The sequence below is a fragment of the Argentina anserina genome, chromosome 3 (assembly GCF_933775445.1).
Source record: "Argentina anserina chromosome 3, drPotAnse1.1, whole genome shotgun sequence".
NCBI classification, from domain to species: Eukaryota; Viridiplantae; Streptophyta; class Magnoliopsida; order Rosales; family Rosaceae; genus Argentina; species Argentina anserina.
In genome coordinates, this window is record NC_065874.1 from 13,856,026 (window position 1) to 13,870,853 (window position 14,828).

The 14,828-nt window shown below is 37.7% G+C and overlaps 3 protein-coding genes across 4 annotated transcripts; 2 read left to right on the plus strand and 1 right to left on the minus strand.

Moving 5' to 3' along the window:
- The first annotated feature begins 262 nt into the window (after positions 1-262).
- Positions 263-4,288, plus strand: LOC126788439 (uncharacterized). 2 transcript variants are annotated; one of them, XM_050514433.1, is made up of 4 exons: positions 263-422; positions 1,367-1,516; positions 2,390-3,637; positions 3,874-4,288. In XM_050514433.1, exons 3-4 carry the CDS (start codon positions 2,467-2,469, stop codon positions 3,918-3,920), a joined length of 1,218 nt encoding a protein of 405 aa, XP_050370390.1. In that variant the 5' UTR covers positions 263-422; positions 1,367-1,516; positions 2,390-2,466; the 3' UTR covers positions 3,921-4,288. The 2 variants fall into 2 exon arrangements, with proteins under 2 accessions (XP_050370390.1, XP_050370389.1); XM_050514432.1 differs by lacking the exon at positions 1,367-1,516.
- Positions 4,289-6,201: 1,913 nt separating this feature from the next.
- LOC126787899 (putative multidrug resistance protein) lies at positions 6,202-11,314 on the plus strand. The gene is made up of 7 exons (XM_050513814.1): positions 6,202-6,417; positions 6,528-6,582; positions 6,678-6,865; positions 7,452-7,909; positions 7,993-8,533; positions 8,643-10,621; positions 10,733-11,314. Exons 1-7 carry the CDS (start codon positions 6,238-6,240, stop codon positions 11,106-11,108), a joined length of 3,777 nt encoding a protein of 1,258 aa, XP_050369771.1. The 5' UTR covers positions 6,202-6,237; the 3' UTR covers positions 11,109-11,314.
- Positions 11,315-12,403: 1,089 nt separating this feature from the next.
- LOC126787715 (protein NDR1-like) lies at positions 12,404-13,422 on the minus strand. Its single transcript, XM_050513613.1, has one exon. It carries the CDS (start codon positions 13,233-13,235, stop codon positions 12,606-12,608), a length of 630 nt encoding a protein of 209 aa, XP_050369570.1. The 5' UTR covers positions 13,236-13,422; the 3' UTR covers positions 12,404-12,605.
- Positions 13,423-14,828: the final 1,406 nt, after the last annotated feature.

Consider the following 14,828-nt stretch of genomic DNA (forward strand, 5'->3'; position numbering starts at 1 on the left):
GGTTGCTGGATGTATTTATAGATTGAAGGCCTCATCGTATATTAAAGTGACGTGCGTCAATTCAAGAGTCAAGACCAAAATTCTGAAGAATCACCTTATGTTTTCCAAAAAGATTGAAGAAAATCTCTTTTACGTATAGAAAAACAAATTTATTTCTCTAGCAACAAGTACTGTACGAGGATTAAATTTGAGCCCAACAACTCCCGAAAAGTGTAGACTTCGATTTGGTTCTTCTCTCTCTCTCTCTCTCTCTCGTCTTCTCCAACGAAGCCTTCAACCTCTCAACTTCTCCATCTTCTTCTTCAACATAAGAGTGATGAGCATCCTTCATTCCTCCTCCTCCTATCTCTCTCTGGGCTATGGACTCGCTTCTGGTCCTTCTCTCCCTGCTTCTCTGCATGGAAGCATACACATTCTCTCAGGTACAGTTTTCTTTCTCAGCATTATGTTTACCATTTTTAGCTTCCATTGTTTGAGTTGGTGTATCAACCCTTATAGAGTTACTTAGCTATGAATCACTATCTGATTGTTGGTTTTGTATTGCCTAATATGATCATGTCATAAAGTTTGGGAATTTAATCAAACGTTTTGGTATTTATATTCAGATGAATACAATTGGATTCAACTGTTATTATGTTATGGTTGGGGTTTTTTTTTGTTCCTATATTTTGATGGGTAAAAGGAGTTGTATGTACCCTTTGTGTTCAATTGAAGGAGTTTCAGTTCTTGGGGTGAATTGTTGTCTTAAAATTGCTAAAATGTATGAGCTGTTTTATTAAGGAAACAAATAATCTAGTGCAATGCAAACGAAGTTGATTTGTTACCTGGGGGAGCTATTTTAGCCATATCGTAATTATTCAGTATTTTGTTCTGGCTACTGAAACTGACAATAGTAGTCAGTAGGCTTCGGCATTCATGGGTTAAAGCTAGCATGAATCTTGAATAGGAAGGGTGAGAAAAAAAGTATCTCACCCATAACAATGTTATATATGAAATACACAATAGATGCTTTATGGAACTAATACTGAAGAGGATTATATGGCGACAAATGCTACTTGAAATCCCATTAAAGATTATAAACTGCTATACACCATTCCTTTTTTATCTAGATTGTATATCAGCCTACACATTACTGAAACTGTTTTGAGGTAGCTGTTTTAGGCAGTAGAACTAACTTGCATTGTTTTGACGGAGTTCAATGAATTGCAATTTTGATTCGGTAAATACCCAAATAGTAAATATTTAGTATGTCATTAAATATATCAAATTTAATTGGTAAATTTACAACCAGTTGCTGAAAAATCCTCAAAAGTTATGTCATTTCAAGAGTGCGATAAATGTCTAACAAGGCAGCCACTTGTTCCAGTGCATGGAACGCTGCCTGCCAGGTTGCAAAATTGTGCAGATTGATGAGTGTTATAAGTTTCCCATTCATGATTCTTCCTCACACATTCAACTGATTCAAGAAGCATTTTCGAGTCTCCTTCTGTACGCCGACCTCTTGGGTAAAGCATCGGTGAGTTTGGTACTTCTGTATTTCGTTAAATTATCTTTTCAATTGTTAACTGTGTCATGATTTACCCATTTTTTGACTTGATGCGCTAAACATTAACATTAGACAACATGAAGATTGCATCTTGAAAGAGGAAAAAATCAGTAGGGATCTCATTATATGAGATTGCTTAATAGTAATTGGCAAGATGCACTCTCTCACATAACATGAAGATTGCATCTTGAAGGAGGAAATTATCAGTAGGGATCTCATTATATGGCACATAACATGAAGATTGCATTTTGAAAGAGGAAAAAATCAGTAGAAATCTCATTTATGAGATTGCTTTATAGTAATTAGCAAGGTGTACTCCCTCACATAGTTGTTAGAATGAATATTCTTAATCAGTTTTCAGACATTGACCTTTGCAAAACTTGTTGCCCTCGACCCTTCCATGAGAGGGTTGCAATTTGCAAGTATATATGCATTTTTAGCCCAACATGGACATAGACTAATTTTCGAGGTTGCCTTTTCTTGATGTGTACCTGGTCAATTTGATTGGAATTAATAATGTTGGTTTATAACGTTTAAGTGAGACACGAAATGCTTCATCCAAGATGAATATAGTTTCGTAAAGACAAACTCACAGGACATTATTATGTGAACTTTTGATCATATGGACAGGGAACTGTAGTTTTATTTACTAACGAATTTTGAGATTACGCGCTGCATCAAATATATCTTGCGTTTACAAAGTGTATTAATAAGGTTTTGAAAATATAGGGATTAAGTTGAATCATCTCCTTTCCTTTCGATTTTTATACTCTTGAATGCGGTTATCGATACTTTCTTATTCCATAAAGTTGAAACAAACTTTTTTATCCTTTCATAATGCAGTCAGATTTCATTTTCACAGTCCAAGTGGGGCATACTGTGAATTTCTCTTGAAGCAAAACTAGAAAGACAAGTTAAAAATGGTTAATGCTGTCAGTAAATGTACCCGAAGGAAGAATGTTGAGTGGCTGGATTTGGAATCCGAAGGTGTGGTTGATAATATACTTTCAGGGCTTCCTGTGAAGTTCCTTCTAAATGTCAAGGCTGTTTCTAGATTCTTGCGTGATTTAATTCGGAGTCAAGCTTTCATTAGATTGCATTTAAGTCGGTCAAGAGAAAATGCCCAGTACATACTTTTCCCTTTTATGCCAATTGACAGAAACATATATTTCATTGATGCTGATGCGGAAGTCACTGAAACAGTCTCTCTTCCTACTGATGAGTCTCTATCAACTCTTAGTATGGTTTGTTCCTATAATGGTTTGATATGTCTTACAAATTTTCCTGTGACTCTTGACTCAAATAGCTTTGAAGGAGAGACAAGGGAAGACTTGTTAATTCTAATCTGCAATCCCGCCACTCACGAATTTGATCTACTTCCAAAATGCAGCCCATCAAAAGAGGACCTAGGCATTGGTGTTGCCTTTGGGCCAGATATCTGTGAGTATAGAGTATTTCGGTTTTTCCATTCCAAATTGAATCCTGAAATAGTCCGGCCTGTCCAAGAGGTTGTGCAATTTAGGATTTTGGACCCCAATACTAGACCTGAAACAGTCCTTCCTCCAGAATGTGAGATATATTCATCCAGAACAGGAGCCTGGAGTTACATAGGTCATGTTCAGCATCGTCCTATGGGTGCGCATCACATATTCGTTAATGGAAAGGTTTATTGGTTTATTCCTTCAGAAGAAAAACCTGATATCCCTGGTTCCATTCTTTCAGTTGATATGGGGGAGCATTTTGAAGTTATTGGGCTTCCAGAGACACTCACAGAACTCTCCTTCTTAATTGATATTCAAGGTTGCTTATCAGTTGTCACAGTTTCGGATAAAGATGAGCCTGTGGCTATTTGGATTTTAAAGAATGAAAATGAATCTGTTTGGGAGAAGAAATGTGGTGCTGATATTCCTTATGCAGGAATGATGGAGGAACTTCACTCCGTAGCTTCTAGAGAAAGTGAAATTTTTTTCATAACTGCACGCTATTATACTATCTTAGACACAAATGACAGTTCCTGGGACCTTGTTGAGTTCGAAGAGTTTGAATTCAATGCTCACTCTGTTTTTCCATACACAGCAAGCCTCCTCCCTTGTAAGTATTATCATTTCATTTGATAATATATATGTTATTTTCCTAGCAGTTTCATAATTATATCTTCTGTTTTAAGTGAGAAACTCCCATCTTAATCTGAAACGAGTAGGAAAATCTTGACTTATAGAACAGCCATTCTGGTATTGGGTATGAGATGAACCAAGCAGATCCTAAGCATGTGTTTACTTGTGATGAACTTAATCATCTTCTGATATATCCTTGAACATCTCATACAGGTACTGGAGGCTTTAAAGGGGAGGTGAACAATAAAAGAGCAGTGTGATTCTGGTTGTAATTATTTTATTGTCTTCTCTTCCAGGTTCCTGTCCCTTGGATAAGCTTGGTTTTTGTTTGTTCTTACTTGTTAAATCTCAGAAGCTCCATGTTCAGATTTTTCCAAAGGGACCACCACCCTTCGTTTGGACTTAAGAGAAATCGGGAACACTGTTATGATGCCGCCCTAGAAGTCAATTAATCTGAATATTAAACATCTTAAGCAATGAGACTTATTATTTAAAATTCCTGGGAAATTCAGCTTTGGTCATTTCTGTATCTATTTACTTTTACAGTTTGAAGTGGTTTGAAATTGGAGTTATTTATGAGATTTTGTTGAATGTTATATTGATGAGTTCTGGAAAAACTGTTGGCATGTTTTGCTAATCTGCATAGTCTTGGATCATTTGGCCATCAAACTCATTCCATCAGGTATATGTATTTGTTGCTTTTCATCTTGCGCTATATGTTTGATAGGTGCTTATTATTGGCCATATAGCCTGATGGCTCTGCTACATCTTTCAGCTTTTTACTCCTTTCATCTTAGGATGAAAGAGACAGCATTTTATGCTGCAAACTGCCAACAGTAGCACAGCTTGATTCTCAGTTGGGCTGAGAGTTGCATTGCTTATATCCGCAATATCAGGTGAACTGTAATGCGGCTTCTTATAATAAGTCACGTAAATATCACACACAAATTCTGTACCACTGGCATACTATAGAGTTCACAAGCATCTTTACTTTAGTTTGGAGTTTGGACAAAGTGATGAAGACAGGAATCATTTTTATCTAACAGGGTAGTAACAGTCGTATTTAACACTAATTTAGTGGGTTTGACCATTATTTTACATGAACATGAATTAAGCAGCTGTTTAACAATTCTCATATGTTGTCTTGTTTCATTTAGCATTTTGCCACTTACAAACCCATGTGCTAACTACGAAAACTCATGTAAGCATATTGGAGTAAACTAGGTTCTCGTTTGAGTGGTTAAGTCTAAGGGGTGGTAATTGCATTCAAGGATTAATTGCTACAGGATCACATCCAACAATGCCTTAATTGTCTAATTCTATCATCTAAAATCACATTAGTATGGATACAATCTAAGCTTGTTAACTTCGAAACATTGGATTTAGTCTTTTAGCAGAACAGACTAGATTTATGTGCTTTTAAATTACCAACTTTTTCTTTCAAAAATAAAAATAAAAATAAAAATACCAACTTTCTGGTGTAATTGCTGGGGTTACACTAGCAGACAGTGACACATACAGATTCAATATGAACAATGGAGACTAGTTTGACAGAATCAATAGAAACAGTGAATGCTCATTTCCAGCTACATGTGTCCTGAAGAGAGAGCTTATAGTTGGCAACACTCAATGGTCCTAAGAGAATTACACGAGAGAAAAACAATGAAGAAAATGGGATCTGTCTATTTTTTTTTTAATTTTATGCTCTTTGGACTGCACAAACTGAACTATCAACATAACTAAGTATATTTTAGGGCTTGCTTTGCTTTCACCTTATAATAATAGGGGGATTTTTCAATTGAAAACACGTTGAACTGGACTTGGCTTTATATTTGGGAATTAGTGGAAGATTTTTGCAGGCTTCGGCATCTACTGTCGGAGATGAAAACAAGCACATAAATCCTAACGGAGAATGAGACTCCCAAATACAAATTTGGCAGAAAACTACGACTAATGAAAACAAAAGGCCTCTAAATCCTCTCAAATCAGTCCATTTTCAGCTAGTTGTAGTTTGCTACGACATTGCATATGATGCAGATTCTTATTCTCTAAAGATTTTGCGTCCAATGGCAAATACTCCTCTCTTAAATTACGTCAACTTAGTCATCCAATTGTGAAAAACAGCAATGAAGCAAAACATTGTTTCTGCGTAATTGTGAAAATGATTAATAATTATCATAGGCTATACATAATTTCGAACAATGAAGCAATTGGAGAATAATCATGGTCAAGTAGTAGAAAAGCAAGAAGACATAGTTAACAGTAACCAAGTGTTATTGCCTAATTATTAGTTGGAATCATGGTAACAAACATGCATTGCTTGCCAAGGTACAAGATGGGGCAGCCGGCTTATATTATGAATAACTTATGCAAACACTTTCCATTTGCAATAGCCATGGCATCAGCAGAGTGAATATAAAACACAATATAAGATAACAAGCTGCCGATATTCTTTCTTGTTAAATAATGCAGTATCAATCTAAGTTCTGTCTTGTTAAATAGGTGATGAAGTAAGTACTTGTATAAAAGCTTAAACCCCTGAACTAAGTTGTTAATAGACCCGTCCTCCTGGGAGAAATGGGGCTCAGAAACAGTATGTTTCGCTATGCAGACGGCACAGACAAGTTGCTGATGTTTTTTGGGACTCTAGGTAGCATTGGTGATGGGTTACAGAACCCTCTCATGATGTTTGTTCTTAGTCAGGTGATCAACTCCTATGGAGGTTCTGGCCCTTTGAAATATGCTGATGTGGACAAGGTACAGATTGCGGACTCTATTGAAAACATGGCATTGCTTTAGTACAAAGCATCTTTAGTATCATAGCTATTTGTAATTGAATTTGCTGATTCTTCTTTTCATTTTTGCAGTTTGCACTCAGGCTATTCTATGTTGCAATTGGAGTTGGGCTTGCTGCATTTGTTGGTATATATCACCTGTTCTGTATATTTTGGAACTGAATAAATGATGAATACATTAGAACTTGAACTGATACGTTTTCGTGACAACTGCCTCTGCAGAAGGATTATGTTGGACAAGGACCGCAGAGAGGCAGACGTCCAGAATGAGAATGAAGTACCTTAGTTCCGTTCTCAAACAAGAAGTTTCCTACTTTGACACCCAGACTGCTGGTTCTTCAACAACATTCCAAGTTATATCAATAATCACCTCTGATGCCAATGCAGTCCAAGTTGCTTTATGTGAGAAGGTTAGATTTCGTAGTCAGTAATACAAAGATTAAAATCATGCTTAGAAGAACATGACAGATTTGCCAAACTGTACGGATATCATTACCAAAATTATTTATCCATGCATCCATATTCAAATAAGCAGTGTTGATTGTAGCCTGACATTATAAGTTTATATCATACCTTGTTTTTATCTTCTACATAACCTATTCATCTCGTAAGGTATTATATGGCAAGGCATATATGTAGAGGCCAGAAATTTCTCAGGACTTGTCAATAATTTCTTAGATAAAATTTCTTTCATGTATATTACATTATGTTATGTATGTAGGAGCATTAGGCACTCTCCTTATAGAGGATATCTAGGAATCAATGGACATTCCCATCTATTTGGAGGATAACAAATTGCTACCAGTAACTTCTGCAGCACTCTGCACAGGCCACAGCTATTCAGCTAAATGAAGCATATAATAGCATGTGCAGTTTTAGCATGAAACAATTATCATTCGAATTATGAAGCACATAACCTATACTTGACATGTTTGCATTGTCATCTATATGTTCATAACTTTTACACTAAATGAGATTTTTTTTTTCTGAATGTAGATACCTGATTGTTTAGCGTACATGTCAACATTCTTCTTCTGCCATATATTTGCCTTCACACTTTCATGGCGGCTGACGTTGGCTGCGATGCCACTTTCAATAATGTTCATAGCTCCAGGACTTTTCTTTGGCAGTATTATGATGGGCCTTGTAATGAAGGGGATTGGAGCTTATGGAATTGCAGGAGGGATTGCTGAACAAGCAATTTCTTCAATAAGAACTGTATATTCGTATGTCGGAGAAAATCAAACACTAAAGAGGTTTAGCACTGCACTTCAGACTGTCACAAATATTGGAATTAAGGTGGGTCTCGTGAAAGGAATTCTGATGGGGAGCATGGGCATAATTTATGTTGGTTGGGGTTTCCAGGCATGGGTTGGGACTTATTTGGTCACTCAAAAAGGAGAAGATGGAGGAAATGTCTTTGTAGCCGGTTTCAATGTTCTAATGGGAGGCCTGTGAGTTGCTTTTAAAAAAACACTGATCCTTGTTTATTATTTGCCTTCAAACTTGGACTCATAATTTTGCTTTGCAATTGCAGGAGTATTTTAAGTGCACTTCCTAATTTAACTGGCATCACAGAGGCATTAGCAGCTACAACACGAATTCTTGAAATGATTGATCGTGTTCCTAGTATTGAAACTGAAGACAGAAAAGGGAAGGCTTTGTCACATGTGAGAGGAGAAATAGAATTCCAAGACATTCACTTCAGTTACCCATCAAGACCTGATAGCCAAGTCTTACAAGGCTTGAATCTTAAGATTCCAGCTGGTAAGAGTGTAGGTCTAGTAGGAGGCAGTGGCTCTGGAAAGTCGACAATCATTTCATTAATCGAAAGATTTTATGACCCGGTTGAAGGAGAAATACTCTTGGATGGACATGCAATCAGAAGACTTCAGCCGAAATGGTTGAGATCACAAATGGGTTTAGTTAATCAGGAACCTGTTCTGTTTGCAACTTCCATTAGAGAGAACATACTTTTTGGAAAGGAAGGTGCTTCAATGGAAGATATAACAAATGCAGCTAAAGCTGCAAATGCACATGACTTCATTGTCAAGTTACCAGAGGGATATGAAACACAAGTATGTTCTCTTTCAGTGTTCAATTTTGTGTTGGCTTTCTAACTTCTCTTCACCTCAAATATTTGTTTAATGTTTATTCCTAACATGACTTCTTTGGTTTTCCCTACAGGCTGGTCAATTTGGCTTCCAACTGTCTGGTGGGCAAAAGCAGCGAATAGCTATAGCTAGAGCTCTGCTCAGGGATCCCAAAATCTTACTTCTGGATGAAGCAACAAGTGCACTGGATGCACAGTCTGAAAGAGTAGTTCAGGAGGCAATTGATCAAGCATCAAAAGGGAGGACAACGATCATTATAGCTCATCGCCTGTCAACAATCCGGACAGCAAACTTGATTGTGGTTCTTCAAGCGGGGAAGGTAATCGAATCAGGCTCACACAATGAGCTAATGCGAAAGAATGGGGAGCAGGGAGGTGAATACTTTAAGATGGTCCAGTTGCAGCAGATGGCAGTACAAAATGAAGTTCCTGAGGATAGTCAAGTATATGATAAACCTCGTCGTAGGAGAAGTGTTGCACCAAGCCCCATCAGTGCCCGATCCAGTGTTCATAACACTCCAATATACTCTTTCAGTGGTACTGGAATGTCAATCTCTATGGGCACCCCCAGGTCCACCATGGGCACACCTTATTCGTTCTCTGTCCAATATGATCCTGATGATGGAAGTTATGATGAAGACGTAAAGAACTCAACTTATCCTCCTCCTTCTCAGTGGCGCTTGCTGAAAATGAATGCACCAGAATGGGGACAAGCTTTACTTGGATGCTTGGGTGCATTAGGTTCTGGGGCAGTTCAACCTATCAATGCGTTTTGTGTAGGCTCACTTATACAAGTCTACTTCCTCAAGGATAAATCGGAAATGAAGTCTCAATCAAGAGTCTTGTCCTTTGTTTTCATAGCCATTGGTGTTTTCAACTTCTTCAGCAATCTCATCCAACACTATAACTTTGCAGTTATGGGAGAAAAGCTAACCACAAGGGTAAGAGAGCAACTGCTTGCAAAGCTTATGACATTTGAAATCGGGTGGTTTGATGAAGATGAGAACACAAGTGCAGCTATCTGTGCAAGGCTAGCCACTGAAGTAAACATGGTTCGATCTCTTGTTGGTGACAGAATGTCATTGCTAGTCCAAGCAGTTTTTGGGGCTATCTTTGCTTACACAGTAGGACTTGTGCTGACATGGAGACTATCCCTGGTGATGATAGCAGTGCAACCATTAGTCATTGGGAGCTTTTATGCTAGGAGTATCTTGATGAAGAGTATGGGTGTGAAGGCGAGAAAAGCTCAAAAAGAAGGAAGCCAATTGGCAAGTGAAGCTGTTATTAACCACAGAACTATAACAGCCTTCTCTTCACAGAAAAAGATTATGGGACTGTTTGGTGCAACCTTAGCTGGTCCTAAGAAGGAGAGTATCAAGCAATCCTATGTTTCTGGTGCCGGCTTGTTTAGCTCCCAATTCTTTAACACAGCAGCTTCAGCTTTAGCGTACTGGTATGGTGGGAGACTACTGGTGCAAGGATTGATAACCTCCAAGGAACTTTTTCAGGCCTTCTTGATATTGTTGTTTACTGCTTATATCATTGCAGAAGCTGGGAGCATGACTTCTGATATTTCTAAAGGGGCAAGTGCCATTCAAGCAGTTTTTGCAATCTTAGATAGGAAAACTGAGATTGATCCGGATCACAAATGGGGACAGGAGATTAAGAGGAGAATAAAGGGGCGTGTGGAGTTCAAAAATGTTTTCTTTGCGTATCCAACAAGACCTGAGCAGATGATTCTCAAGGGACTGAGCCTCAGAATTGATGCAGGCAAAACAGTGGCACTGGTTGGGCAGAGTGGCTCAGGAAAATCCACCATTATTGGGCTGATTGAGAGATTCTATGATCCCATGAAGGGATCAGTATTTGTAGATGAGCAGGATATTAAGAACTACAACTTGAGAATGCTGAGGGCACATGTAGCCTTGGTTAGTCAGGAGCCAACTTTGTTTGCTGGAACTATCCGTGAAAATATAGCCTATGGTAAAGAAAATTCAAAGGAATCCGAGATAAAGAGGGCTGCAGTACTGGCGAACGCTCATGAATTTATAAGGTATGACATTACAACTTAAATGTTTTATTAAAGCATTACTGTGTTAGCTTCATAGAATCATAGTAAGTAGACGTACTGACAATAAGTTTCTTTTTTCTATTATATTTTCAGTGGAATGAATGATGGTTATAACACATACTGTGGAGAGCGAGGAGTTCAGCTTTCAGGTGGCCAGAAACAAAGAATTGCAATTGCTCGAGCTATTCTGAAGAATCCATCGATCCTCCTCCTGGATGAGGCCACAAGTGCACTTGACAGCGTATCGGAGAAAGCTGTTCAAGAGGCTCTTGAGAAGATGATGGTCAACAGAACATGTATAGTCATTGCTCATCGGCTGTCAACAATTCAGAAGGCTGACTCCATTGCTGTGATCAAGAATGGAAAGGTTGCAGAACAGGGTTCACATAATGATCTGATTTCATTGGGGCGCAATGGAGCATACTACTCGCTGATAAAGCTTCAAACTGGTAGTTCACCTCCAAGGTAGAGATAGTGATCGACTAGAATATAAGATTTGTTGCATAAACTATGGAGATTGTAGTCTTTGAATTGGTTGGATGAAATTTTGTCAATATGAAAAGGAAATTGTATTTAAGTGAAATTTAAGTTGCAGGTGGAAATTGTTAGGTTTGATATAAGATTTCCATATATATACAAATGTCAAAATCATCTTGCTGTGTACATGTCAGTATTTCTCAAATTTTGCCTACCATGGCTTGCAGCATAATAACTCAATAATTTGCAATTCCTTGGGAAACTATTAACTACATTGTGTATCGATATTTTCTCGATCACAATGCTTAAATGCAACAGTAGACGACCCAGTACATCGTTATGTAACTTCCATACACAGTACCGTATGAACTTGGTGTACACAATACATTAATGTGGTAATACACAATGTAAATGCATTCAAGAGTCATGTTGTACAATATGGGAGAAAAAAGTATTATTCAGACTTTGCTTAAATTTCAGCCAATATTAACATAACGAATTTGGTTTCAACTTGAATCATGGAAGTATCTTAAACCTGGCCAGAGTAAGAATCTTGTATTTTAGCTAAGCTGGAAATCAGAAGAACTATGAATGCCCAGATTCTCACAATTCCTACTTGCCGGCAAAGTGGCACTGCCTTCTATCTTCAATTTAGTATAATTCCACTTGCCCAAAAACCAAAAGAGTGGCCGGCTCCACCCTAAGCCTTTATAGTATACAAATGATTCCCAGAACATTGCCAGCTTCATGCGGGATCCACTATACCTCTTGGCAATTATCAACAAAGTTGTGGGCATTTCTTATATTGTGAATATGACCCTTGTCTAAGGATGTGCAAATCACACCCTAACAACTAATTACCTAACCGAAAGTCGCCTGATGAAGTTTTGGACTTTTGGTTAAGTACCGGCTATTATGTCAAAAACTTATCATTTGAAATGAAAACCTCCTTTATTTGAGTGAGTGTCTGTGGTTGTGTTTGTGGTTGTGTGCGTCTATATATATATAGTTAAGAACTGCATCAAAAATTCTTCTAAAGTCGTTCATGCTTAAATGAGATATTGATCCATTAGTTCATACTGAATTCGAGATAAAAAAAATCAAAACTATAAACCAATTACGGACGTGGCATGGGTCGTGGTCTCTCGCTGATGGGTTAGCTAAATATTAAAACCAAATATTGAAGACACCCTATTAATATTTAACACACATGAGTGACATGACTGGGTTTTTTAAATCTGCAATGACGTTTAAATTAAATTAGAAGCATGAGAACTGATGCAATAATACATGCAAAAGATAATACTTGCCAATTTCCATTTCAAGAATCTGCTATTTCACCGGGGAAATTTCGCTGCCTAAAAACAATTAGCAACAGTGTCCTACTGAACTAAAAAGGCAGACAATAACCTCTTCTTCTTCTTTTTTGAATTGAAACAGTAAAAATCGAAGTCGAATATTAATTTATGTTTTTCTTAAAAGAAAAAGTTCACCAAGGATTGAGCAAAACGAAGACCAAGAAATTGAGCAAAACCCAGAGCTGCCGAGAATAAGAAGCAAGCTGGTAATCTGCAGCAGAAAGCTTGATATCCTTCTTGTAGTCTTTGGTCCCAGAAGCGTTGACCACAAAATCCGCCCCAACCTTCAAATTATGCCTCTTGGTCCTCCAGAATATGATCTTGAACCTCACCCTCGTCACCAAATCCACCCGGAAATGACTCCACCCGGTGGCGTTAACGGACCCGGAAACCGCCGTCCAGTTGAGCTTGTCGGATCCCAGATCCACCTTCTTGGTAGCCTTCTTCTTGTGGCCCTGGTAGAACTTGGTCACATTTGCGTTGCCAACTGGCTTAGTGTTGTTGGGGACGCTGAAGGTGAGGTTGACGGTGTCGTAGTAAATCCCCTTGTCCTTGTTGCCGTTATTTAAAATGAGAGAAACGTAGAGAGTTCTGTTTGCGGTGTCGTTTAGGGTTTTGTTGAGAGCAGGGAGGTAGAAGTACTTGATGGAGCAGCTGGGTTTGGAGGTACGGAGGCTGAGCCACATGAAGAGGGCGGTGAGGCCGACGGTGAAGATGAAGCTGAAGCAGCACTGGCAGCAGCCGCCGGAGGATCCGGACATGTTTGGTTTGGACGGTGAGGAGTTTCAGAGAGATCGATGAAGAAGAAGGAGATAAGAGTAGGATAGAGAGAGTGAAAGGGACATCTTGGAGAACTGCCGGGAAATAGTAATAATGGAAATGATGAATATAATAATTGGTCGTGTAGTGATGAGTAATGAGTTGGTGGCTTTTATAAAGAAAAGTCTGGGTAGGGGGTGTTCTGTGTTCTTGCGAGTATTTTGCTTTTAACTGGCAATCTGGGGCCTGCAGAGTGCAGACTGGGGCGTGTTACTCATTGGTGTTTCGCGCGTATTGACTTGACTCTCGATCTGCAGTCTTCTAAGTCATCCATGGTAGATCGGTACAAATTAACACTAAACCAAGGACCGCTATATCAAAACTTTCCCCGATATTTCGGGGAGAAATTCTGCTGCGCGCGGAGGTATAACATGCAACAGCCTAATTTACCACACAAACTCTACGTGCATTTAATGACAGCCCCTCTATCTACCGTCCAATACTTATGTATAGCATGTAGCTACTGCACAGCAGCCGAACCCTGAAATATCCAGATATTTCCAAAATATTACCACATGTCAGCATCTTAGATAAATCGAACTTTTGATCCATACTTCGCAAGCACAAAGGTGTAGCCAACTCTTGTACGCCAATTTTGTTATACTATCTGGCTCTTTTTAATATATATTACACTTCATGTCTCAATATTATCTAAAATTCAAATAAAATCTGACTAATTGTTGAATGGAATCGAACCACATTCACATTCACATCATTACAAACTTAATGACTTAACCAACTCTACTAAGTCAATTTAGTGTTTTATTATTCACTTTATAATATATATTTACTTGCTAATAAATCTTATAAACAAAAAAATTGGTTGTATGTTCAATTCTAACTAATATATATATTTAAAGTAGATTTTTAATAATTATCCACAATTGTTTCACCTCAAATTACTACAATTCATTATAGACTAATTGTTATATAATAATAATTTCTTATGAAATATAGTAGATAATTGATCAAATAAACATCTCTCAAAATTTCATTTATAATTTCCATGTTTTTATATCAATTTCTATAAATTTACTTAATTATTTTTTTAAATCAATATTTTCCCAAAATTTTAGTCAAAATTTTTAATTTTTAGACCCTCGATATTTCTATTCCTGCCGAAATTTTAGTCCTTCCTCTACACTAACTTGATGGGGGAGACTGGGAGAGTGAATTTTACTGGGAAAAAATGACCTAGAGTGACACTAATATAAGAAGACATGACCTAATGGCTGGTTGTATTGTACTTAAGAAATTTCTCCTTTAACATCCTCATTTGAATTTGTAAATTCAGAGCTGAGTGACATGAAATTGTGTTGGCATGTCCATCGATCATCTAATATCTCATAGAGACAAGTATGTGCATCGCGTATTTACCATATCACAAAAAATTTACCATACGAAAAATCATGGTACAATGATACTAACATAATTGAGAATATATATATCTCATGGGTAACATACCTTATTATTTCATGGGTAACATACCTTATTGGTAGATTTAAAAAACTTAAACGAACGAATGATACAGGTAA